This window comes from Dermochelys coriacea, chromosome 11 (assembly GCF_009764565.3).
Source record: "Dermochelys coriacea isolate rDerCor1 chromosome 11, rDerCor1.pri.v4, whole genome shotgun sequence".
Classification (NCBI taxonomy): domain Eukaryota; kingdom Metazoa; phylum Chordata; order Testudines; family Dermochelyidae; genus Dermochelys; species Dermochelys coriacea.
In genome coordinates this window covers 73,107,629-73,130,886 of record NC_050078.2, presented here as the reverse complement: position 1 = coordinate 73,130,886, position 23,258 = coordinate 73,107,629, and the positions used below count along the sequence as shown (strand labels likewise).

At 43.3% G+C, this 23,258-nt stretch overlaps 1 protein-coding gene across 1 annotated transcript in view; it reads right to left on the bottom strand.

Annotated features, from left to right (window-relative positions):
- Positions 1 to 23,258, bottom strand: part of TRPM8 (transient receptor potential cation channel subfamily M member 8) — an 81,541-nt gene that overhangs the window by 31,719 nt on the left and 26,564 nt on the right. The window contains exons 9-16 of the mRNA XM_038421737.2: positions 20,911 to 21,013; positions 14,358 to 14,476; positions 13,053 to 13,343; positions 10,722 to 10,817; positions 8,449 to 8,578; positions 6,561 to 6,706; positions 5,558 to 5,670; positions 4,596 to 4,809 (exon numbers count right to left, since the gene is read on the bottom strand). Of these exons, the coding sequence (XP_038277665.1) occupies positions 4,596 to 4,809; positions 5,558 to 5,670; positions 6,561 to 6,706; positions 8,449 to 8,578; positions 10,722 to 10,817; positions 13,053 to 13,343; positions 14,358 to 14,476; positions 20,911 to 21,013 (1,212 nt within the window). The remainder of the gene's footprint in view (positions 1 to 4,595; positions 4,810 to 5,557; positions 5,671 to 6,560; positions 6,707 to 8,448; positions 8,579 to 10,721; positions 10,818 to 13,052; positions 13,344 to 14,357; positions 14,477 to 20,910; positions 21,014 to 23,258) is intronic.

Sequence of the window (23,258 nt, the reverse complement as noted above, 5' to 3'; positions counted from 1 at the left end):
TTTGTAATTAAGTATCATTAGTTTAAATAGTTCTGAATCTTTGGAATAGGATCAATTACTGTCAGCCCAGTTGCATCTCAGCCACTGGAGAGCAGTGAATACCTATTCAGTTCTCCCTGCATTTGAAAGAAAACCGTGTACTGGACATTTTCACCTTTTTATACCATGACATAGCGTAGCAGAGTGCCTGGTGTATATGACTTTTTAACTGGTGCTACTCAAATCCATCTATGGTTGCTGTCATTTTCCATAGTATGGGAAGAATGGTTAATAATGCACCATGATTACACAAATTTTTAGATTAGAAGCTGCACTGCTATTGTAGCCAGGTTGGTCCCAGGATACCAGAAAGGCAAGGTGGGTGAAGGAATATCTTTTATTGGACAAGCTTCTGCTGGTGAGAGACAAGGTTTCAAGCTACACAAAGCTAAAGAGTAGCAGCTCTATGTAGCTTGAAAGTTTGTCTCTCTCACACCCAGAAGCTGGTCCAATAAAAGATATTCCCTCACCCACCTTATCTCTCTACATTAGCACTTGTCAAATTCAAGATATTTCTATTTCTGCACATGTTCAGCTCATACCTCGCTTTGAACATTGGGTGTTGGGAAAGGCAGACGCTCAAGGGAGAGAGAATGCAAGTCAACCAGACTATCACGGTTATCCTCTCATTAGGGCTTTGCAAATGAAATTAGAAATCCCTTGCTTTTTTGAACCAAAAATGGCCAGAACTGACCTGGATTAAACATTTTATTGTAGCAATTGAAGATCTAGGAGCCAAGTCCAGGGCTAGACTCCCTTTGAGTCACTGGAGCTATACAAGTTTACACCAGCTAAGGATCCAACCCGAGATATATACTCTCCTCTAGCACTGCTGCCTATTCATATCAGAATTAACTATGAATAGGGAGGGGCACATTGCTTCAAACCAACCAGAACCCTGGCTCAAACCTCAAAGCAAACCCAAATCCAATCACTGAGGTTCAGTGAAGTGTTAACTCTTTACATCATCATTCGCTTCTGCTGTTTCTGGATCCACACATACCCTACCCTCCAGTGTATCTACCTCTCCTCCCAGCTTAGTGTTATCCATAAACTTGCTGAGAGTGCAATCCATCCCATCATCCAGATCATTAATGAAGACGCTGAACAAAACCAGCCCCAGGACCAACCCCTGGGGCACTCCGCTTAATACAAGCTGCCATCTAGACATTGAGCCATTGATCACTACCCATTGAGTCTGATGATATAGCCAGCTTTCTATCCACCTTATAGTCCATTCATCCAATCCATACTTTTTTAACTTCTAGCAAGGATACTGTGGGAGACTGTATCAAAAGCTTTGCTAAAGTCAAGGTATATCACATCCACCACTTTCCCCATCTCCACAGAGCCAGTTATCTCATCATAGAAGGCAAGCAGGTTGGTCAGGCATGACTTGCCCTTGGTGAATCCATATCGACTGTTCCTGATCACCTTCCTCTCCTCCAAGTGCTTCAAAATGGATTCCTTGAGGACCAGCTCCATGATTTTTCTAGGGACTGAGGTGAGGCTGACCAGTCTGTAGTCCCCCAGATTCTCCTTCTTCCCTTTTTTAAAGATGGGCTCTATATTAGCCTTCTTCCAATTGCTGGAACTTCTCCCAATCACCATGAGTTTTCACAGATAGTGGCCAATGGCTCTGCAATCACATCAGCCAATGCCCTCAGCACCCTTGGATGCATTGCATAGAGCCCCATGGATTTGTGCATGTCCAGCTTTTCTAAATAGTCCTTAACCTGTTCTTTCACCACTGAGGGCTGCTCACCTCCTCCCCATACTCTGCTGCCCAGTGCAGCAGTGTGGGAGCTGACCTTGTCTGTGAAGACTTAGACAAAGTATTGAGTACGTCAGCTTTTTCCACATCATCTGTCACTAAGTTGCCTCCCCAATTCAGTAAGGATCCCACACTTTCCCTGACCTTCTCTTGTTGCTAACATACCTGTAGAAACCCTTCCTGTTACCCTTCACATCCCTTGCTAGCTGCAACTCCAATTGTGCTTTGGCCTTCCTGATTACACCCCTGCATGCTCGAGCAATATTTTTATACTTCTCCCTAGTGAAGAAGGAGAACCAGGCCACTGGGAACTTTGGTGCTCAGATGTGGACATTTAAAACACAGAGCATGGCTGGTTATTCATCTGCAGACATCCAGCTCAATCCACCTTTCTAAGATGATTTGACCTTGAATTCAGAACAAAAACTGAGAGTAACTTGGGGGGGGGAATTATCATTTCCTTCAGCTGATAGTGGTGAATATTGCTAATAGCACCAAGAAGCTCTCCATGTGCAGGAGTCCCACTGAAGTCAAATACAGTTCCACACATGTAGGTATTGAAGAAGTGGGCCACGGGAAAACAAAAATCAGTGCTGAAAGATGAACTGGCACCCATACCAGTCCCATCCAGCCACTCCTCAGTGGTGAGCCAGGCTCTTAAGTTCTCCTTTTATTTAGCTATGTCAATCGAAAGAAAGCCTCCAGTTTGAGGCTAATTCTGCCCTTAGTCAGAACGTTCATTTCTGACGAATGAGAGGATGGCTTTTAATTGGCTTAAAATGATCTAGGTGTATCAAAAGTGAAGATAGGCTGAAGCCAAAGAGTCTGGCTCCAGATCGAAACCTTCCCAAAGATGTGCAGTTTAGGTTTGGCCCATTAGGGTGGTAAGGGCTGGCTATTGGTTGGGGGCACACTCTAGTCAAAAGCTTACTCTGCAGAGCCAACTGCAGTGTTCCCTTGAGTACACTGGTTCAACTCATTTCTCAGCTGCGTGCTTTTAAACAATCTGGATTGTCTTCAGTGGAGCCCAGGCAACACTAATCTTCCTTAGCATCTGAGTGAAATTGGAGCTTCAGACATGCCCACTTTCCTCAAAAAGCCAGTAAGTATAGCAGCCAGGCAAGAACATCAACTGCATTTCTCTTTGATATTTGCCTGCTATGCTCCTAGACAGTCCAAATCAAAGAGAAACCAAGTGTTGGGATTTCCCAAAGAACCTAGGGGAGTTGGACGCTTCATTGACTGGCTGGGATTTTCAAACTTTTCTTCTGCAGCCAAGCCACACAACACAACAGTGCACTGCCAGAGTCAGCCTGACTGGGTATCGACATCCATCAATGCAAATAAATGAAATGCCTGGTAAGTGCCTATCCTGCCAACCTTTACTCAAATGTAGAGACTTTGGGCATGTAATCCTCATTAAAATAATCAGGAGTGAGACTATTTGCTTCATGCCTGCTCACATGAGTAAGAGCCCTAGATCTGAAGCAGTTCCGGCTGCCCCGACTGCTGATGGGTGGTACTGTAAGAGGAGGGGAAGAAAGGTTTCCCTTATGGCCAACTGCTTTTTCAGATGGGTTTTCTGATCATCCAAACCCTTCAGTTTTCATTTTCTGAACTGAGAGTGGCTTAACACTCTTAACTCAGCTGCTGCAACTAAAAATGGCTGGCAGGCTATGTTGTGCTGCTCAAGTGGTGGCTGGGCCTACACGGGAGGTGCAAGGAGGGGTCCAGAGAGACCAGAAAACCTAATCAATCAGACAAGAATAATATCAAGGTAGCAGACCCTTATAATCTTTCCCCTTCCTCTAGATGGTACATCTGTCTTGCCAAAGGTGCCCTCCTATTTATTTGGTAATGGATTTATTTTTTCCTGAAAAAAAAAAAAAGATTAAATAGCAGGGTTACAGCCACTCTGGTCATGGCAGAGGCTCACCCTGCAGTGGTCTTTATGAATGCAGACCTTGTGCTGGCACTTGTCCTCTGGCTGCATGCCTTACACGGTACTCAAGACTGCACTGAACAACTAATAAATCACACACAATCTTCTCAATGACAGATCGTAAGTTTCCATGACCTCTTCACCAGCCACAGTCTAATCCCCCAGCATTCTGAAGGACTTCTATTACTAGAGGCATTCTCTCCTCAGAAGTAAGCCATTTCCCCCCACACACAGACAGTCAAACAACTCAGCAAAAAAAATAAATCAGTGCGTTTCATCCAGAGTACCTTGGTAGTGCATAGACATGTTCCCTCTTTGTGGTGCTGGGTGCTGGGCCTCCCTCAGCCACAGTTCACTCACTCATGAAATGACAAATACCAGTGATAGCTGCATAGGTTTGTCAAAGAATTCTAGAGCATTATGACACATTTTCCATTAAACAGTTAGTCTAAATGACCTAGATTGCTTTGACAATTTATACCACATGATTTTGAGAGCTCTCTCTAATGGCAAAATCCTCAAAGATATTTAGGTGCCTCAATCCCATTGAAAGTCACCTAAATATCTTTGAGGATCTGGGCCATGGACTAGTACATACAGCACAGGATCAGTGTGTTTCCCTCAACACACACACACACACACACAGCTTCTACCAGCATTAGCAGGAGTTGTGTGTGTCAATTGTGGTGAACACAACCACTTCCTTTGGACTCTCTGAATGACTTTTGCATAGCATTTTGCACATAACCGTAAGAAGGTCTCCATTTCTTTCTGCATCTAGGAGAAATAAATAAGTGTCTGCCTGGAAATAGGCCATTTTGGTTTGCAAGCGTTGCCTACTTGTCTCACTTCATCACAAAGCAGGATGAAGACCAGAACATAGAGGATGAGCTCCAGCATGGTGGGTTCTTTCTGGAAATCCATGAGCAGCACGTAGGCGAACAGCAGCAGGAAAACAATGTAGAAGATGACATTCCAGGAGAAGACCACAAATGGGGAGGTGAAGAATGAGGCATAATACAAGAGCTTCTTGCTCCTCTCCACAGGCTTTTTCCTAGATAAATAAAGAATGATCTCAAACACACATCTCTCACGCTTTTAAAAAATGTTCCTTGTGAAATTAAAATAGTGACCATGCAAACGTGCCTGATTTTTTAATTGAAAAAATCACTTTGAAGTGCTATCAAATAATTATAGTCTGAGCAGCATCAGTTAAATGTCCTGACTCACGGTACATTGGCAGGGTGGCCTATCTTGTCCCTGAAGGACCAGAGTAGCTCTGTCTCTGGCTCATTCAGCCACTCGACATCTTGTTAGCAATCCCAGCCAAATTAGCATTGATGTGATCACTTGTCAACCAGGAATTTTGCCGAGGCCATGCCTCTCCTTTTCATATAGGCCACCAAACTGCGGCAAGATGATAACAACTTGTGTTCACTCTTTTCAGACTTTGTCAGCCTTGCTATCATGCTCAGATTAACCTCCATAGCAGATGGAATCTATCAGAGCAAAGATGGATTTGCATTTAAGATACTGGAGTGGGACTCAAGAAACATGGGTCCAATTCCCAGTTCTGCCACAAACTCCCTGCATGACTTTGGGCAAATCATTTCGTCTATCCTGTGCCTTGTTTTTTCATCTGTAAAACAGGAACGACACTTCCTGCTTAAAAAGGCTGTTTGGGATACTTTCATTGTTTGGGGCACTCAGATACTACAATGAGGTGAGCCAGATATTAGCACCTAAATAGGTTATATAGACATGCTTCCCTTCTGTTTTTCTACCAATGAGAACATTGTTACCTGAAGGAGATGAAACCACAGCCAATTAAAGGAAAAAGGAACAGACACAATATAATCTTCCAGTTCTTAGTGTCCCTCGAGATCTCTCCATACCACTGTTTGGAAAGGAAATTCTATAGCAAAGAGGAGAAAGATTCATCCAGGTTTTATTGAAGCAGGGTAAAGAAAGCAGAACTGTAAAATATGTTTGATGTTTAATGCAGAAAGCCCAACAATGATTTCTACTGAAACATATTAAGTTGTTGGATTTCTGTAGCATTGGAGGCCTTGGGAGCTGCAGAAATATTGAGCTACTCAAGTCAACAGAAAGGAAAGGATACTGCATAAGCCCACTGCTCCATCTTGTGCCATAGCCTAGCATCTCCAGGATGTTCCAAGAGCTTCTGAGGTAGGAGAAGCAGTTTGTTTCATTTAGTTGAGGGAGTCTTAGGTAAGGACACTACACCAGATGCTATGCCCAAGAACACGAGCAGAAGGAAGAGATGCACTGTGAGTAAAAATCTCAGGCAGTCTCCATCAGTAGACCCTCTAGGAACCCTAGCTGTAAATTAAAACTTCCCTCTCTTAGCATAACACCTAGGGGTGAATCAGCACTCCTCTCCCTGTGTACTCTGCATCATTCAATGCATACTTTGCACATGCAGGTTTCAAATGCACCCCTCCACGTGGGGCGAGGGCATCAGAGAATCAGTTATACAGCATGTTCCTTTTAGCAGTTCAACCACCACTTTAGCTCATCACGCATGGGAGGAAGTAATTCACAATTGCAAAAGGACATCATTCATGTTGCTGTGGGATCCTTCTCTGAAACTCCCGACTTCCAAACAAATGAGAGCTTCAGCCATTGTATTTCTTTAAGATGGGTTTTTTCAAACAATCCATCTATATAACCTTTAAAAAGGAAGTGAGCACAATATTTACTAGCAAGTGAGCAGCCTTTTCTTTTTCTTTTTTTGGGGGGGGCGTGGAGGAGGAAGAATCACTGCTTTTTAGCTTGTGTTACCTGCACTCCCGGCTGTGCAATGAACTGCTGATCTTTAGCTTCCACAGCAAGTTCCAGACAATTGCTCCCACCCCAGGCTTCACAGGAATAGGTCAGCAGCTGTTCAGCCAGCTCTTCGTCACTGCTATAGCACTCAGAGAACAGCTCTAAAGGAGAGACAGTCCCACAAGGACAGAAGGAAAAAAGAAAACCTGTGTCAGACACGCACCTCTTCACTCTACCCAGATCCCTGGCCCCATTTCACTCATGCTTGCACAGATCAAGAGGCTGGAAATCTTGAGACTAAGGTTCATATGCAACATTAACTCAGCCATTTTGCACATCCTGTATATTTTACAATATAATCGGTGACATGCTAAGCTATACATTTAATAGGAATAGGAAATACTATGTTTGTGCAACATGACTGAGCTAATGTAGCTGCAGGAGTCAACTCATTTTTTTCTGACTGGCTTATTTGCTTGTATAATCTTCAATATGCATTCGTAAAGTTTTTGGCAATTAATGTACAATACAAGAGCTCCTTCCCAATTTTCACAACTATAGATTAGAATAGTGGACTGTCCAAATTTAATATCTGCATGGAAAAGTGTATGGTGAAATTCAAACTGATTTGATGATTACATATTGATATCAAAACTAGGTTGTGATTCAGATCTGAGAAGTGGTCCAGTAAAAATGGCACCTTCTTACTTAACACATCTCCTCTGTGTGCGTGTCTGGCTACTGGTTGCAATGATCAAAGTGAGTCTTTGTAGCATTTGACTCCTATTACCCCTGCAGAACCAACACAGCTAAAAGTGAGCAAGCTTACAAAATTCCTTCTGTGCTGGCAAACCGAATGCAGACAGCAGAGCTGCAGCAGCAGTGTTACTGAAGGCATAGGTCTTACTTGCTGAAGCTTTACTTCTGGTGATGTGCAAGAAGTGAAGAACCCAATAAGACTTGCGAATGCCAGGGGGATTTTGTAGGGATGGCAGTTAGAAAAAATACCCACTTTTAACCAGCACATTGGATAGAGCGTTTGAGACTATATGCAGACAACCTCACAATTCCATTCTTCAAAAGGCCTATGAGAGCTCAGTCCTGGGCCAAGCAAGTCAATAGCAGTTTTGCCATTAATTTCAATAAGATCAGGACTGAGCCCCAAATTCTGCTGGCCTTATTTCCATGAATAACCCCATTATTTTTAACAGGGTTACCCAAATGAGGACGGTTGGCAGCACTCTGGCCTTAATATTTTTTATTTTATATAAAAATAAGGACGAGGAGAACTAAGGCAAGATTTTTTAATGGTATTTAGGTTCCCAAAGGTGCAAATAGGTGCCCTGTAGAATTTCAAAAAGCACTTAGGCACCTAGCACCCACTGATTTCAATAGGAGTGTTTGAAAATCCCAATAGGCAACTAAATCCCTTTTAAAATCTGACCCTATAAAATTAGACAATTTTTACAAACACTGCACATTAAATAAAATGTTCTGACAACACCTATTAAGGATTTCAGAATAACCTGTGAGTTACAACCAGCTCCTCAAGTGAAAATTCAAATTCATTTGAGAATTGGGCATGTTCGTGCAAGTTTTAAAGACACAGGCCTCATTAGCCACCACAGGATTTTTTTTTTTTTTTGAGCGTTTTGCCTATCCAGGGCCAGGAGCTAGCAAAGAATTTTCTGTCTAACTGTGTTCTCTGCGCCAGTCCACAGACACCCCTTCTTCTCTCCTTCCCCTGGAGGCTCTTGCCAGCCCAGCCACAGGCTGTCCCTACAACATGACATCCCATAAAGCTTCAGTGAAAAATCTCGCAGCTATGTAGCTGTCATTACAAGCTGTTGATCACCATCTGAACACAGCTCATGTTTCCAAGTCTGTTAACACAGGCGCTTACCTACTGCTCTCGTCTCGTATTCATTTGCCAGCTCCTCAGACTCCCCAGCAGCATTAATGTCATTTTTCACTTTTGCCAGGCTTTTTAGTAGTTTACTGGCCCCAAGTGCTGCCAAAGTGCAGCCTCTGGTCTGCAAAAAGACAGAGAATCAGGAAGTCACATGGAGTTCTTTGCAAAGCATGGCCATCACCATTCTTCTCCACTATTGGCTCAGAGCACCAATAGTTCTTCCTTACAATGAGAGGATGTGTTCCATTGCTTAATGACCCACAGGATCCTTCCACTACCCCCTGTTGCATAACTGCTTTGTCTTTCTTGCCTTGTTTGCTTGTTCTGGAAATTCATTAAAGGCTGGTGAATAGTGCCACGTTGTCAGCAATGGAAAATGAAGATACAGATCCACAAAACAAGCATAGTCTAACCACTCAATACAACACCATCACACCAGGCTGTAACTGCACAATTCCAGGCACAAGGTGACTCATTTTGTCTCTGTGGTTAAAATCGCCTTAAAACCCTCTCCAAGGTGTCCGGAATTTAGACACGAGTTCTGGAGTCAGATGTTTAGAATGCTCTCTACAGTCTTACACTGCAGCGCACTCACCTGGACACCTCCTGATCCCTGCTGAACTTGCCATGGTTTGGCATGGACACAGGGACCTGTATTAGCAGATTGGGTGCTCAGCTTAAGACACACAAGCCAAAAGGATCAGGAGTGTCCAGAAAATTTCAGGTGCCTCCATTTTTGAGTGTCCAGTTAGATAACCAAGAATTAAGGAACCCCTTAACTAGGGAAAATTTTAGCCTATGGCCATTCAGTCTTTGGGAATGGATCACTTGATGATTAACTGTTCTGTTCATTCCCTCTAGGGCACCTGACATTGGCTAGATGGACCTTTGGTCTGACCCAGGATGGCTGTTCTTATATTCTTACATTCTTATGTATGTTCTTATGTCTTTCAGGGTATGCCTATGATGCAATAAAAGATGCATGGCCTCCACACAGATAACCTGTTCCAACTGACTTAGGTTCGCCAGACTTGGGCCCCAGGGCTAAAAATCACAGCATAGACATTTGGACTCAGGCAGAAGCCCAAGCCCTGAAATCCCATGATGGGGGTGGATCTCAGCCCGGTTCCAGCCCAAGCCTCTACACTGCCACTTTTAGCCCTGCAAGCCTGAGTCAACTGAACCAGTCTCTAAGACTCAGTGCAGCAGGGTCTTCTATTGCAGTGTAGATGTACCCTCAGTCAAGTCTGCCAACAAAGAGGTTAAGTAGTGCTAACAGATACATACAGAAGGTAAGTCTACACTGCAGTCACGGGACAAGGGACCTGCAGCCCAGTTCACACAGGGAGTGACTTCAGTATGTGTTTACAGACCCAAGCTACCTTTCATCTAGATAGCTCAGGTACCAGAGCAGTGAAGCTGTGGCAACACAGGCTAGTCACTGGACCAGTTCTGCAGGGTGCCACGGGCCCCATACAGCCTGTGCTGCCACAGCTTCACCACTTCAGATTAAAGCTAGCTCAGGTATGTCCACATGCGCCACAATTACAAACTACAGAAACAATGAGGAGTTCTTGTGGCACCTTAGAGACTAACAAATTTATTTGGGCATAAGCTTTTGTGGCCTAGAACCCACTTCATCAGATGCATGGAGTGGAAAATACAGAGCAGGTATAAATACATGAAAAGATGTGACCTACCAGGTACTAGATATTACCACTGTATTTTCCATAGGCTGCCGATGTACTATCAGGTCATCAAATCACTTTCAGTCACTGTCCATAATCAGCCAAGCTCTCAATCGAAAGATAAGAGGCCTGAAGCCAATATACAGTTTTGGTTTCCTTAAAAAATATACCTCTCTCTTTTTCATTGGAAGTAGAAACTGGATCAAACCATATGCCTCGATCACATGATCTTCATACTGTGAAGATGTTCATAATCCAAACCTTGAGTCCAGCTATGAATTTCACAGCTAGCACCTTTCAAAGGCTGAATCAACCCCTCCCTCAAACTTAGGTGAGGAGAGTGTCTTGAAATCCATATATGGATCCAGATCCAGATCCAAATTTAGTAGCTCAGGCCCATTTAGTTAGAAGATTGAGAGAGGAAAAAATATAAAATATTTTAAATCGGAAGCTTATCTATCATGCATTTGAGTTCTCAGGTGGTTACTCTGGGGAGGACAGAGGGCAAATGCTTGCAAAGGCTTAAAGTGCCAAAATAAATACAACAGTGCTGGGGGAGAGGGTGGTATACCCTACCTGTTCCCAAATGACTTTGGATAACTCCTTCTTGTTCTGAAGAACCGACCAGATAAAGAGAGCTTGCAAGGGATGCCTTGTAATAGAAGATTCATCCTGGCAGGAAGTAAAGGCACTATCTGTTCAATGACCTTGGCTTTATTTTTTAAATCAAGTATATATTAGGTTACTAAACCTCTTAAATTTGGCTCCCTGCTTTGTCCTCTCTGCACTGCTGCCCAGCAACATTAAGGCCGCCTTAAGTTGTGCTGGAGAATGAACTGGCTCTCAGCTGCTCCCAAAATGGAAAACAATGGAAAGGCAGCAGAAAATCATCTTTGCTCCCATGCTACTCATGCGCAGAGCGTGGCTCAGTCAGCCACGAGGATATACACATAGATTCATAGGTAAATGAATGATAGGTGGAAACACCTCCATTCTATACATTTCAGTTAAGCCCTTAGTATTGAACCAGACCTCTTACCATAAACTTGAAAATATTCTGATAATAACACCTTCCATTATTTTATTTCATTTTAATATAGCATGCATCCATTTATGACACTCAAAACGTATAGCCCTCTGATAAAATTATTACTGGACATTAACTGCCATGCAGCAAGAGTAATTCAGCAGAAAATGGGGAACAAAGTGTTAGTTGAAGACTTCAAAGCCAACAAGGGGATTTAAACAGACAACTCATATTAATTTTAATGGGAGTTGTGTGTCTGAATTCCCTAGCTAGTTTTGAAAGTCTCAGCATTGGGGTTTATACTTTCACAGAGCGTAAGGCCAGAAGGGACCATTAGATCATCTCTCTGTGTTTAAGTTTCACCCCATTTCCCCTACATTTAACTCAATAACTCAGGTTAAAAGGAAGAAAATCAGTCCCCAGGAGACTAAGCATTTGGTGTGCCACAGGCAGAGAAGAGGAGGGACCGAGATACCACCAACGCCTCGGGCCCGCTGCAAAGACAGGCAATTGTTTAGGTGAGATATATCCAGATGATCCCAGCAGGCAATCCACAGAGGAAAGCAAAAACACCCAAAGTCCCTGCCATTAATTCCTTGCCAAGTCCAAGTCTGGTGATCAGTTTGACCCTGAGCATGTGGGCAAGACCCACCAGCCAAGCATCTGAGGGTATGTCTACACTGCAAAAAAAAAAAAAAAAACCCTAACCCATGACAGTGAGTCTCAGAACCTGTGTCAACTGACTTGGGCTTGCGGTAGAGAGCTAAAAATAGCAGTGCAGACATTCCCGCTTGGGCTGGAGCCCGGACTCAGACCCAGTGATGGGAGTGGGAATGTGGGCATGAGCCTCACAAGCCCAAGTCAGTTGACCTACGCTCTGAGATTCACTGCCACAGTGTGGGGAAGAGGGTTTGCAGTGTAGATGTACCTTGAAAAAGAAAATTCTCTATACCACCCCACCTGGTGTCCTGTATCCAGCTGTGGCCAATCCCTGTTGCTTTCAGAGGAAGGTGACCAAAACGCAGCTGGCCAAATGTGCATCAGGGAAAAAAATTCCTTCCTGACCCATGCAGGTGGCCAGCTAAAGCCCTGAAGCATAAGATTTGACTATAGTCATTGTCTTAATGCAGAGCAGCAGGCGTTATGCGCATGAAGAGGGCAATGGAGAGGTTCTTGTTCTCTCCATGGCTCATGAAGGACGATAATGTACAGGGAATCAGATTCACAAATTCTAATGCCAGAAGGGGACCATCCAGTCCAATTATCCTTCATGCACAGGCCTTGGAAACTTGGAAGTTCCAATTCTGTAATTCAGGTCAGGATTAAAGGCCTGATCCTGCCCTTTTGAAAGCAATGGAGAGTTTGGTGGTACATGGCAATAAAAATAGGAGTAGGCAGACCCAAAGTAGCATGGGACCCAAGGGGCTAGAAAGATGCTCTTGAAGTATTGAGTTAAGTTGTCTGGACAAGCTGGTCTCTTGTGAAATGTCATGTTTTCTAACTTTTTCTTCCCAATAACATAAAAAACAATTTCCATTTCCTTCACTGAGCCATTTTCAGTTGAAAGCTCTATCATCCACAATGATATGGATTGGGGTTCTTTATAGGCCTTAATTAGAACATATTTTCAAACTGCTCTGAGATAATCACAATATGGAACCATGACCCTCACACAAAAGACCTACTTATTTTTCTAGCACTTGAGCAATGCAAAGGTCCACACTGTAGATTAACATGTGGAATGCATCAGTACGTTCAAGACCATTGCACCCCACACAATTTGTAGCACTTCTTAAACACCTGAAATGCAAATTCATTACTGCTATAATGGCAATAGGGAAGACAATTCTTTTCCTACTAAGGAACACATGTTTACTTACCAACAGCCGTATTTCTGTCTCATCCTTGCCATTCTTATCCTCTTTTTTGATGCCTCTTCGGAAGTCCTCAACCATCTTCCACACAAATGTGAGGAGTGCATCATTGTAGGAGTTCTTAGCAATCTGCAGGTTCTTAAACACCAGGCTGCTAAAGTTGTTGGAAAAGAGCTCGGTAAGGACCTCCTTGCTGAGAAACTTCTTCAGGTTTAAGCCATTCTCCAGAAAGAGGCGAACAAATTTGGGCCGGTCCTTGATAAGAGCTATAAACATGACATCCTGAAGGTCTGCAGACTACGGAGAAAGTGAGGGAAAGCCCAGGTTTATCATAAGGCCAGCTGTGGATGGTTGAGCAGAGTTCATTGTCTCCTACCCATCTGCTGTTGCTCACATGTTTTGTTACAGATAAATATTGGTCATATTTTGCCTTTGCTCCACATTTCCTTCAGAATCCAGCCATGGCTGTGGTTTGGGAAGTGAGTGAAATTAGCATACTTAGCTATTCCATGTATAAGCTTCAGCAAGAATTTCCAGATTAAAATGTGTTAACATTGTAAAAATGAACACACATTGCTACCCACAGCAAGGTTCTATTTTAAGCATCACTCCCACCCCATAAACACTAGCAAAGCAGAGCAGAACAAGACTTGTTATTCCACAGCCTTCATGATGTTTCAGATTAACAGTTGACTAACAACCATGTCTATGCTTTGGATATTTTTCTTCTTTCTTATACATACATTTATGCCCATGAAAGCTGTTGGACTGACACACACTGAATATAAAGCATGGTATTTGGCCATAGAATAGGTTTTGACAACACTGCCAGCAGCAGAGCTACCTTCTGCACTCTGCCCCCAAAATGCCCAAATCTGACTCTAGCGGGCCCACTTCTAGAAAAGGTGGTTCAGTCTCTGGATTCTTTCAAGCCTTGACCTCTGCCCACAGAGCAAAAAATAATATTAATCATCAGCTAACATAACCACCACCATTGTGGCTGACAAGGAACTGGAGTATGACCATCAGTTTCCAAGTCATCGAATAACCTACCTGAAGTAATGGTAAATTTCAAACCCAGGTAAGCTGTGACTTTGCAATGCCACCATAGCAATTGCTTTGCCATATTAAATACCTGATAGGTTAGTGTATTTTAAGCCCATACATCCTCCTCACATCAGAATGAGCTGGAATTGAATTGTTATTTACAAATATCAGAATAGCGGTGCCTATATAAATGGTGCATGTAAGAATTTCACTCCTGATCTCCCCCAACCCCAATAGTTGTTCCAAGGTGCAATATTTGACTACCTCCCAGCGTCGGTCATTGGTGAAGATCTCATCGCTGGCCAGGTCCAATTGGTTCCACTCCAGCAGCAGCTTCAGCTGCCCATTCCAGTTATCTTTGTCCTGTTCATTGGTACTGAAAGCTGGAGGAGGAAGAGTCAGCTAAGTAAGGACTAGAAATTGGAGAGCGCCTTGGCTTATATTCTACCATCCCCAACTCTCTCCCCATCCCAGCCACAAAAGAAGCCTCTATTGTCTTTTTGTAATGCTCGCTTATAGCTTTAACAGGGCTTCAGAGGTTGTGCACATTTTAAAACACACGTACCTACATGGTATGTATGGACTGAACTGCACTTAAAATGAACACAGATTGCATTACCTGAAGGCAGATTGTCTATGTAACTCCGCAGAGGGAGCCTCTGACCCTAAGAGCATCCCAATGCCAGAGGCTCACTAATATCAGGTAAAAACAAAAGGAGTACTTGTGGCACCTTAGAGACTAACAAATTTATTTGAGCATAAGCTTTCGTGAGCTACAGCTCACTTCATCGGATGCATTTGGTGGAAAATACAGTGGGGAGATTTATATACACACACAGAGAACATGAAACAATGGGTTTTATCATACGCACTGTAAGGAGAGTGATCACTTAAGATGAGCCATCACCAGCAGCAGGGGGGGAAAAGGAGGAAAACCTTTCATGGTGACAAGCAAGGTAGGCTATTTCCAGCAGTTAACAAGAACATCTGAGGAACAGTGGGGGGTGGGGTAGGGGTGAGAAATAACATGGGGAAATAGTTTTACTTTGTGTAATGACTCATCCATTCCCTGTCTCTATTCAAGCCTAAGTTAATTGTATCCAGTTTGCAAATTAATTCCAATTCAGCAGTCTCTCGTTGGAGTCTGTTTTTGAAGTTTTTTTGTTGAAGGATAGCCACCCTCAGGTCTGTAATCGAGTGACCGGAGAGATTGAAGTGTTCTCCAACTGGTTTTTGAATGTTATAATTCTTGACGGATGATTTGTGTCCATTCATTCTTTTACGTAGAGACTGTCCAGTTTGGCCAATGTACATGGCAGAGGGGCATTGCTGGCACATGATGGCATATATCACATTAGTAGATGCGCAGGTGAACGAGCCTCTGATAGTGTGGCTGATGTGATTAGGCCCTATGATGGTGTCCCCTGAATAGATATGTGGACAGAGTTGGCAATGGGCTTTGTTGCAAGGATAGGTTCCTGGATTAGTGGTTCTGTTGTGTGGTGTGTGTTTGCTGGTGAGTATTTGCTTCAGGTTGGGGGGATGTCTGTAAGCAAGGACTGGCCTGTCTCCCAAGATCTGTGAGAGTGATGGGTCGACCTTCAGGATAGGTTGTAGATCCTTGATGATGCGTTGGAAAGGTTTTAGTTGAGGGCTGAAGGTAATGGCTAGTGGCGTTCTGTTATTTTCTCTGTTGGGCCTGTCCTGTAGTAAGTGACTTCTGCGTACTGGATACTCTCATAAAGAACCAACCTTCCACACAAACTTCCTCGTGGCTGGACTTTACAAAAACTAGACAAGCCATTTACAACACACACTTTGCTTCTCTACAAAAGAAAAAGGACACTAAGCTATCTAAAATACTACATGCCACAAGGGGCCACAACAGTGGTTCCCATAACCCACCGACCAACATTGTTAATCTATCCAACTATACTCTTAACCCAGCAGAAGAATCTGTCCTATCTCGGGTCCTCTCCTTTTGCCCTTCCACCCCCACCAACATGATACAGTTCTGTGGTGACCTAGAATCCTATTTTTGACGTCTCCGACTCAAGGAATATTTCCAACACACCTCTGACCAACATATTAACCCACAGAGACCTTCCTACCAACACTACAAAAAGAAGGATTCTGAGTGGACTCCTCCTGAAGATCGAAACAGCAGCCTGGACTTCTACATAGAGTGCTTCCACCGACGTGCATGGGCTGAAATTGTGGAAAAGCAGCATCACTTGCCCCATAACCTCAGCCGTGCAGAACACAATGCCATCCACAGCCTCAGAAACAACTCTGACATCATAATCAAAAAGGCTGACAAAGGAGGTGCTGTCGTCATCATGAATAGGTCGGAGTATGAACAAGAGGCTACTAGGCAGCTCTCCAACACCACTTTCTACAAGCCATTACCCTCTGATCACACTGAGAGTAACTAAAAGAAACTACAGCATTTGCTCAAAAAACTCCCTGAAAAAGCACAAGAACAAATCCGCACAGACACACCCCTGGAACCCCGACCTGGGGTATTCTATCTGCTACCCAAGATCCATAAACCTGGAAATCCTGGACGCCCCATCATCTCAGGCATTGGCACCCTGACAGCAGGATTGTCTGGCTATGTAGACTCCCTCCTCAGGCCCTACATTACCAGTACTCCCAGCTATCTTCGAGACACCACTGACTTCCTGAGGAAACTACAATCCATTGGTGATCTTCCTAAAAACACCATCCTAGCCACTATGGATGTAGAAGCCTCTACACCGACATTCCACACAAAGATGGACTACAAGCCGTCAGGAACAGTATCCCCGATACTGTCACGGCTAACCTGGTGGCTGAACTTTGTGACTTTGTCCTCACCCATAACTATTTCACATTTGGGGACAATGTATACCTTCAAGTCAGCGACACTGCGATGGGTACCTGACTGGCCCCACAGTATGCCAACATTTTTATGGCTGACTTAGAACAACGCTTCCTCAGCTCTCGTCCCCTAATGCCCCTACTCTACTTGCGCTATATTGATGACATCTTCATCATCTGGACCCATGGAAAAGAAGCCCTTGAGGAATTCCACCATGATTTCAACAATTTCCATCCCACCATCAACCTCAGCCTGGACCAGTCCACACAAGAGATCCACTTCCTGGACACTACGGTGCTAATAAGCGATGGTCACATAAACACCACCCTATATTGGAAACCTACTGACCGCTATTCCTACCTACATGCCTCTAGCTTTCATCCAGATCATACCACACAATCCAGTGTCTACAGCCAAGCTCTACGATATAACAGCATTTGCTCCAACCTCTCAGACAGAGACAAACACCTACAAGATCTCTATCATGCATTCTTACAACTACAATACCCGCCTGCTGAAGTGAAGAAACAGATTGACAGAGCCAGAAGAGTACCCAGAAGTCACTTACTACAGGACAGGCCCAACAAAAAAAATAACAGAACGCCACTAGCCATCATCTTCAGCCCCCAACTAAAACCTCTCCAACGAATCATCAAGGATCTACAACTTATCCTGAATGACGACCCATCACTCTCACAGATCTTGGGAAACAGGCCGGTCCTTGCTTACAGACAGCCCCCCAACCTGAAGCAAATACTCACCAGCAAACACACACCACACAACAGAACCACTAACCTAGGAACCTATCCTTGCAACAAAGCCCTTTGCCAACTTTGTCTACATATCTATTCAAGGGACACCATCATAGGGCCTAATCACATCAGCCACACTATCAGAGGCTCGTTCACCTGCGCATCTACCAATGTGATATATGCCATCATGTGCCAGCAATGCCCCTCTGCCATGTACATTGGTCAAACTGGACAGTCTCTATGTAAAAGAATATATGGACACAAATCAGACGTCAAGAATTATAACGTTCAAAAACCAGTCGGAGAACACTTCAATCTGTCCGGTCACTCGATTACAGACCTGAGGGTGGCTATCCTTCAACAAAAAAACTTCAAAAACAGACTCCAATGAGAGACTGCTGAATTGGAATTAATTTGCAAACTGGATACAATTAATTTAGGCTTGAATAGAGACTGGGAATGGATGAGTCATTACACAAAGTAAAACTATTTCCCCATGTTATTTCTCCCCCCCCCACCCCACCCCCCACTGTTCCTCAGATGTTCTTGTTAACTGCTGGAAATAGCCTACCTTGCTTGTCACCATGAAAGGTTTTCCTCCTTTTCCCCTCCTGCTGCTGGTGATGGCTCATCTTAAGTGATCACTCTCCTTACAGTGTGTATGATAAACCCATTGTTTCATGTTCTCTGTGTGTGTATATAAATGTCCCCACTGTATTTTCCACCAAATCCATTCGATGAAGTGAGCTGTAGCTCATGAAAGCTTATGCTCAAATAAATTTGTTAGTCTCTAAGGTACCACAAGTACTCCTTTTGTTTTTGCGAATACAGACTAACATGGCTGCTATTCTGAAATAATAACAGGTAGTGAGTTTCAGAGGGCCTGACCAGTTCAGTGTGCCTCAATTCACTTATGTCAATCTGTATCTAATAAGTGTCATGTAAAATAGCGTTGGAAAACCAATAATACACGCTGACCATTAATATTCTTGTGTTGTCTATGTAGGGTAAACTCCCAAAGGACTGAACAAATGTCAAGGAAATATGGGACCAAATGTGTTTGAACCAGAAAAGTCTGGAGAGTGGGCAAACTGTTTTTTTTTTCCAGACAAAGGAAAGGATTGCACCTCTATCCAGGTGCAATCACAGACAACTGGCAGTCATAGTCAAGAGGCCATTCACTGGCATATCAGCCCATGCAGGACAATCAATCTACATTACAGAAAGCATCAGCAGGGAAGAAACCAGCACAGAACCTTCTTCATCAGACTCCATGGCACCTTTCCTCACTGTGGGGGCACTGGACTTTGAGAAGGGCACATTTCAAAAGTTCAGTTGACTACAGAAGAGAGGGGCAAAGAACCCCAAGTTATCTTACGTTTAATACATAAAAGGAACTAAGCACCTTGCAGGAGATCCTGACTATGGGGGTGGTCAGATCATCTTGATGATAGGAAGTGCAGTAAGAATCTTATCTGGAAGCAAGGCTGTTGTTTCATTAAGTCTTAGTCACTAGAAAGTATTTTTCATTTTTATTTGTTTTTAATCATTTCTGACTTTAGCACTTATACTTGACCTCACTTAAAATTCCCCTTTTTTGATTAAATAAACTTGTTTTGTTGTTATTTTAAATCAACCCAGGACTATGTTTGACCTGAAGTGATGATTAGCTCCAGGTAAAGCAACAAGCTGCTGTGCTTTTGTCTCTTGAGAGCAGCAATGGACCTCAGTACTCCGAGTGTTTCAGGAGAGGGAACATTTCAGGGCAGACGGTTTTGGGGAAATTTGGGACCGGGAGTATATTGGGGGTCACAAAGTCGTAAGCAAGGCTGGTGGAGACCCAGGGAGGGGCCATTGTAGGTAGGCTGCTGGGATCAGTACTGAACCAGCAGGCAGACACACACTCAGGGAACTGCATGCTTGTCTGCTGGCTGTTGGTGTCTGGGCTCTGAACAATAGCAGCAGAGCATTTAAGAGTTACAGGACAGGCAGTGACACAACCTCTCACTGATCTGGACTGCATCCCAGAATGTGTCCCCTGCCTGCCCACATGTAATGGGGGAGTGCTGCCTCTCTGGCACAGTCCCTCACCCAGTAACCCAAGCAAACTCCTCCATCGGTGCTCCATGCAGAAAGAGCTGCCCAGAGTTTGGGAGAGGATGTAGGAAGGGAGAAGGGGAGCAACCATGCCTTGGAGCACTGACCCACCAGATGAGTTAATATCTCTGGTTCCCCTCTCTGGTTGCTACTAAGCGGTGAGTGACCACAATCCGCTCAGTGGAGTCAAAACCTTTCCAGAGCCACCCTGATGGGACTGGTAGCAGAAAGCATTGGGGGAAACCTGATATGGGGCCCCATTCTCCATTCACACAGATGTAAAATCAATAGAGTTTAACTTATACACTAGTGGGACTGTGAGAAGAATCTGGCCCCAGCACATCTCACTGCAATGATTACATGGAATTTGCAAGTAAGAAGGATCAGGTACCATTAGTGAAATGAACTATTAATTGACCATCACCTCATTGCTGACTGTCAATCAAAGTTCTCTCTCACCCAGTGCTCTCAAGCCTTTTTATTATGAGTTTTACACCCCAAGCTGCTGAGTAATCCATCTACTACAGTATAATTGGAGAAACCCCTTTTGTATTGGTTTTCAGTCATTTCCTAATCTGCAGAAAATACTCCATATTATGTCAAAGTCAACATTTTAGAGGATCTAATTCCTTAGTATTTGCAGTGGGCTTCCCTCTCCACACTGGAATTACCAGGCCTGAGTTACTCCAATACTTTGACTTGCTTCAGTAAGAGTATGGAACCACATTTTCTTCTTCTGCAGCCATACAACTGCCAGGAGAGGGTACCAATGCAGGATGGGGCAAGGGGATAGTCTCCTGTTCTCAATGCTTGTTTCTCATATGCAGGGTGCACTCGCCATTTCCCCATGAATTTAACTCCCATTAACATCAATGGCAGGCCAAACTGGGACTTCCTTTAGGTGCCTTTGAAAATTCCACCCTCCACGGAGATGGTCCAGCAGATAAGAATCATGACAGGATGGGGAGCTAAGGCACAGACAGACTTGTCCAGGGAATTGAACCCAGATAGCCAGCTTCCTAGGCTACTGCCCTAGCCAGGGGGCCATCCTTGTACCTAAGAGCAAAATGAAATGAAAGCCAATGGGCGAGAGCTCAGTGCTCACCTTTATACAGAGCAAACGAAATGGCATTGCTCACGATTTCATCTCCAGCTTCTTCTATTTTAATAACAGTTAGCAGATGAGGGTTTTCCAGGATTTCTTTGATCTACAAAAAGAGAAGTACAATGCTAAAGCTCTCTCAGGACTTTGTGGTTTATCTGCTCATGTCCCTTTGGAGAATGTCCCATCATACAGTATTATTCACAGAGCTGTTTATCATAAGTCCTCTCCCTACACATAGTTAAAACAAACTATGTAAAATGAGAATTCCAGCGATTAAGTTATAATAAACTCATAGTAGTACAAATTAAAAACAGTAAGATTAATGATCCTTTAACGTATGGCAATTTCTTGTCATTCCCTTCCCCCCCCCAACCCAGAAAATGATGACCAATTAGGCAATTCTCACTAAATTAAAAACTAACAAGGAATAAATCTCAGATACCGTGGTAGTGCCAATTCCCAAACATCTAGAAGTTTATATGTTAAGGAAAAGTTTATTCTGGCCACTTTGCCTAGTCTAAAAACAGAGCTTATGTTCTCATAGCAACGCGCTTTATGAAATTTCCCTCTTTCTGTCAAGTTAGAAATCTGAGAGACTGTAAGGAATTTATGTTTACACTTTCAGCCTTTGAATGAAGCAAGAGAAGCAGAGTCATGTGAAATAAAGTAGAAATGAACCAAAATTACAAAACGCGGATACAGAACTTGACTGCAAATGTCTTCCAATTCAGTTTGGATTCCAGGCTTTGGTTCATCCAACTATAAATATACACTGCCAGATGTGAAATAAAGATCCATATCTAGACTGAACTTTCAGGCAACCCCAAGGTTCAGTTCTATTTGGGAGTTTTGAATCATGGATCATGCTTTTTAAACATATGAAGTAAGGTTCATGTTTGGTTTTAGGCCAAAGTTGCAGTTTTGTTTCTGACCTGCAGGGTGGATACCACATCACTGTTAAAAGACTGTAATTTCACTTCAGCTATTAAGAATCCAGCAGCCTATCAGTTCTTTCATTTCTCAGCATAGCCATGAGCTGGGTTCAAGAATAAATTCTTACCTCTGCCATCTCTGGGATGGTATTGCAAAATTTGGTGCATTATAAAAGGTTTAAACCTTCCTTTAATAGCAACCAATATATAATGTTTTAAAGACGATACTGCACAAGACGGGCAGTTGGTTTGCTCCATCATCTTGTGATATGCATAAGCCATGCAGAACAACCACCTTGTGTTGCAGCCTAGATAGAGAGATTTATTCCCCCCATCATGGCATTTCCAGAAGGGCACAGAATTGTAAATGATACACAACAGTCTTTGCAAGAGTTCAATGGAGAAGTTTTGTTGCTTGACTCCGATGCCTAGATTTGTAAAGAATATGTTAAAGGACATTCATTTAAAAAAATAAAATAAAATCATGATGAAAATGAAGCTAAGAAGAAAAAAATAATCAAAAAGAGTACAGAAAGTAATGGCACATTTTCCATAAACTTAACATTAGGAATTTTAACAGATGCTCTAACGAGCAATCATTCCCCCATTGAGATGATCACAGCCATAAAATAATTGACCAACTGAAAGATAAGGAGATCCCACGATGAAGCACTGGGAAAAGAAATTGAGAAAGCCAATTACCACATGATAATGGGTCCTTGAGTGAGTGCTATTATGCACTGCATTTCTAAAAATAACTAAACATTAAGGTTTTCATCAACTCAGTTTTTCCTACCACTATTAAAGAGGGTAGAAACACAGCTGAAACAGCTCAGCCTGTTGGTTAGGTGGCAAGGGAATCAGATTTTTATCCTGAGCATGCCAACATCTCCAAGCTGGCAGCACTGCAGACACAGCACTTTCAGGCATCATGGCAAGAAGGCATAAGCCCCGTAAACCACCCAGAGTGATGTCTAGTGTCCTGAGGCTCTCTCTCTCGTGTTAAAGTAGCAAGGGGAAAAAAGCAAATCTGCTGGGAAAAGACAATGTTAATTTTTTATCTGCACCCAATAAACAGTAGTAGTGAGCTTATACTTCACTGCAGGAGATGGGTGTCTGTGGTGTACTGCTGTGACTAAAGAGTGGCCAGTGTGCGTACAAACTTAGCATTACTAGCTTCAGCCCAGTCTAGAGGGGGAAGGGGGAACTTGTCCGTGGCATTGTTAAGCCTGAAAGGAGGGGAAAGTAAGTGAATAAACTTGAGCAATGTTATACATTTAACATAGTAAGTGTGTTGCCATAAGAAAACCTATGGAAAAAGAACAGAATGACGTGTCAGCTCGGAGACATGCAGTAGTTATAATGCTTGTTTAGTGAATGGTTGTGTCAATCAGCCCAGACCCCAGCATTTTTCTT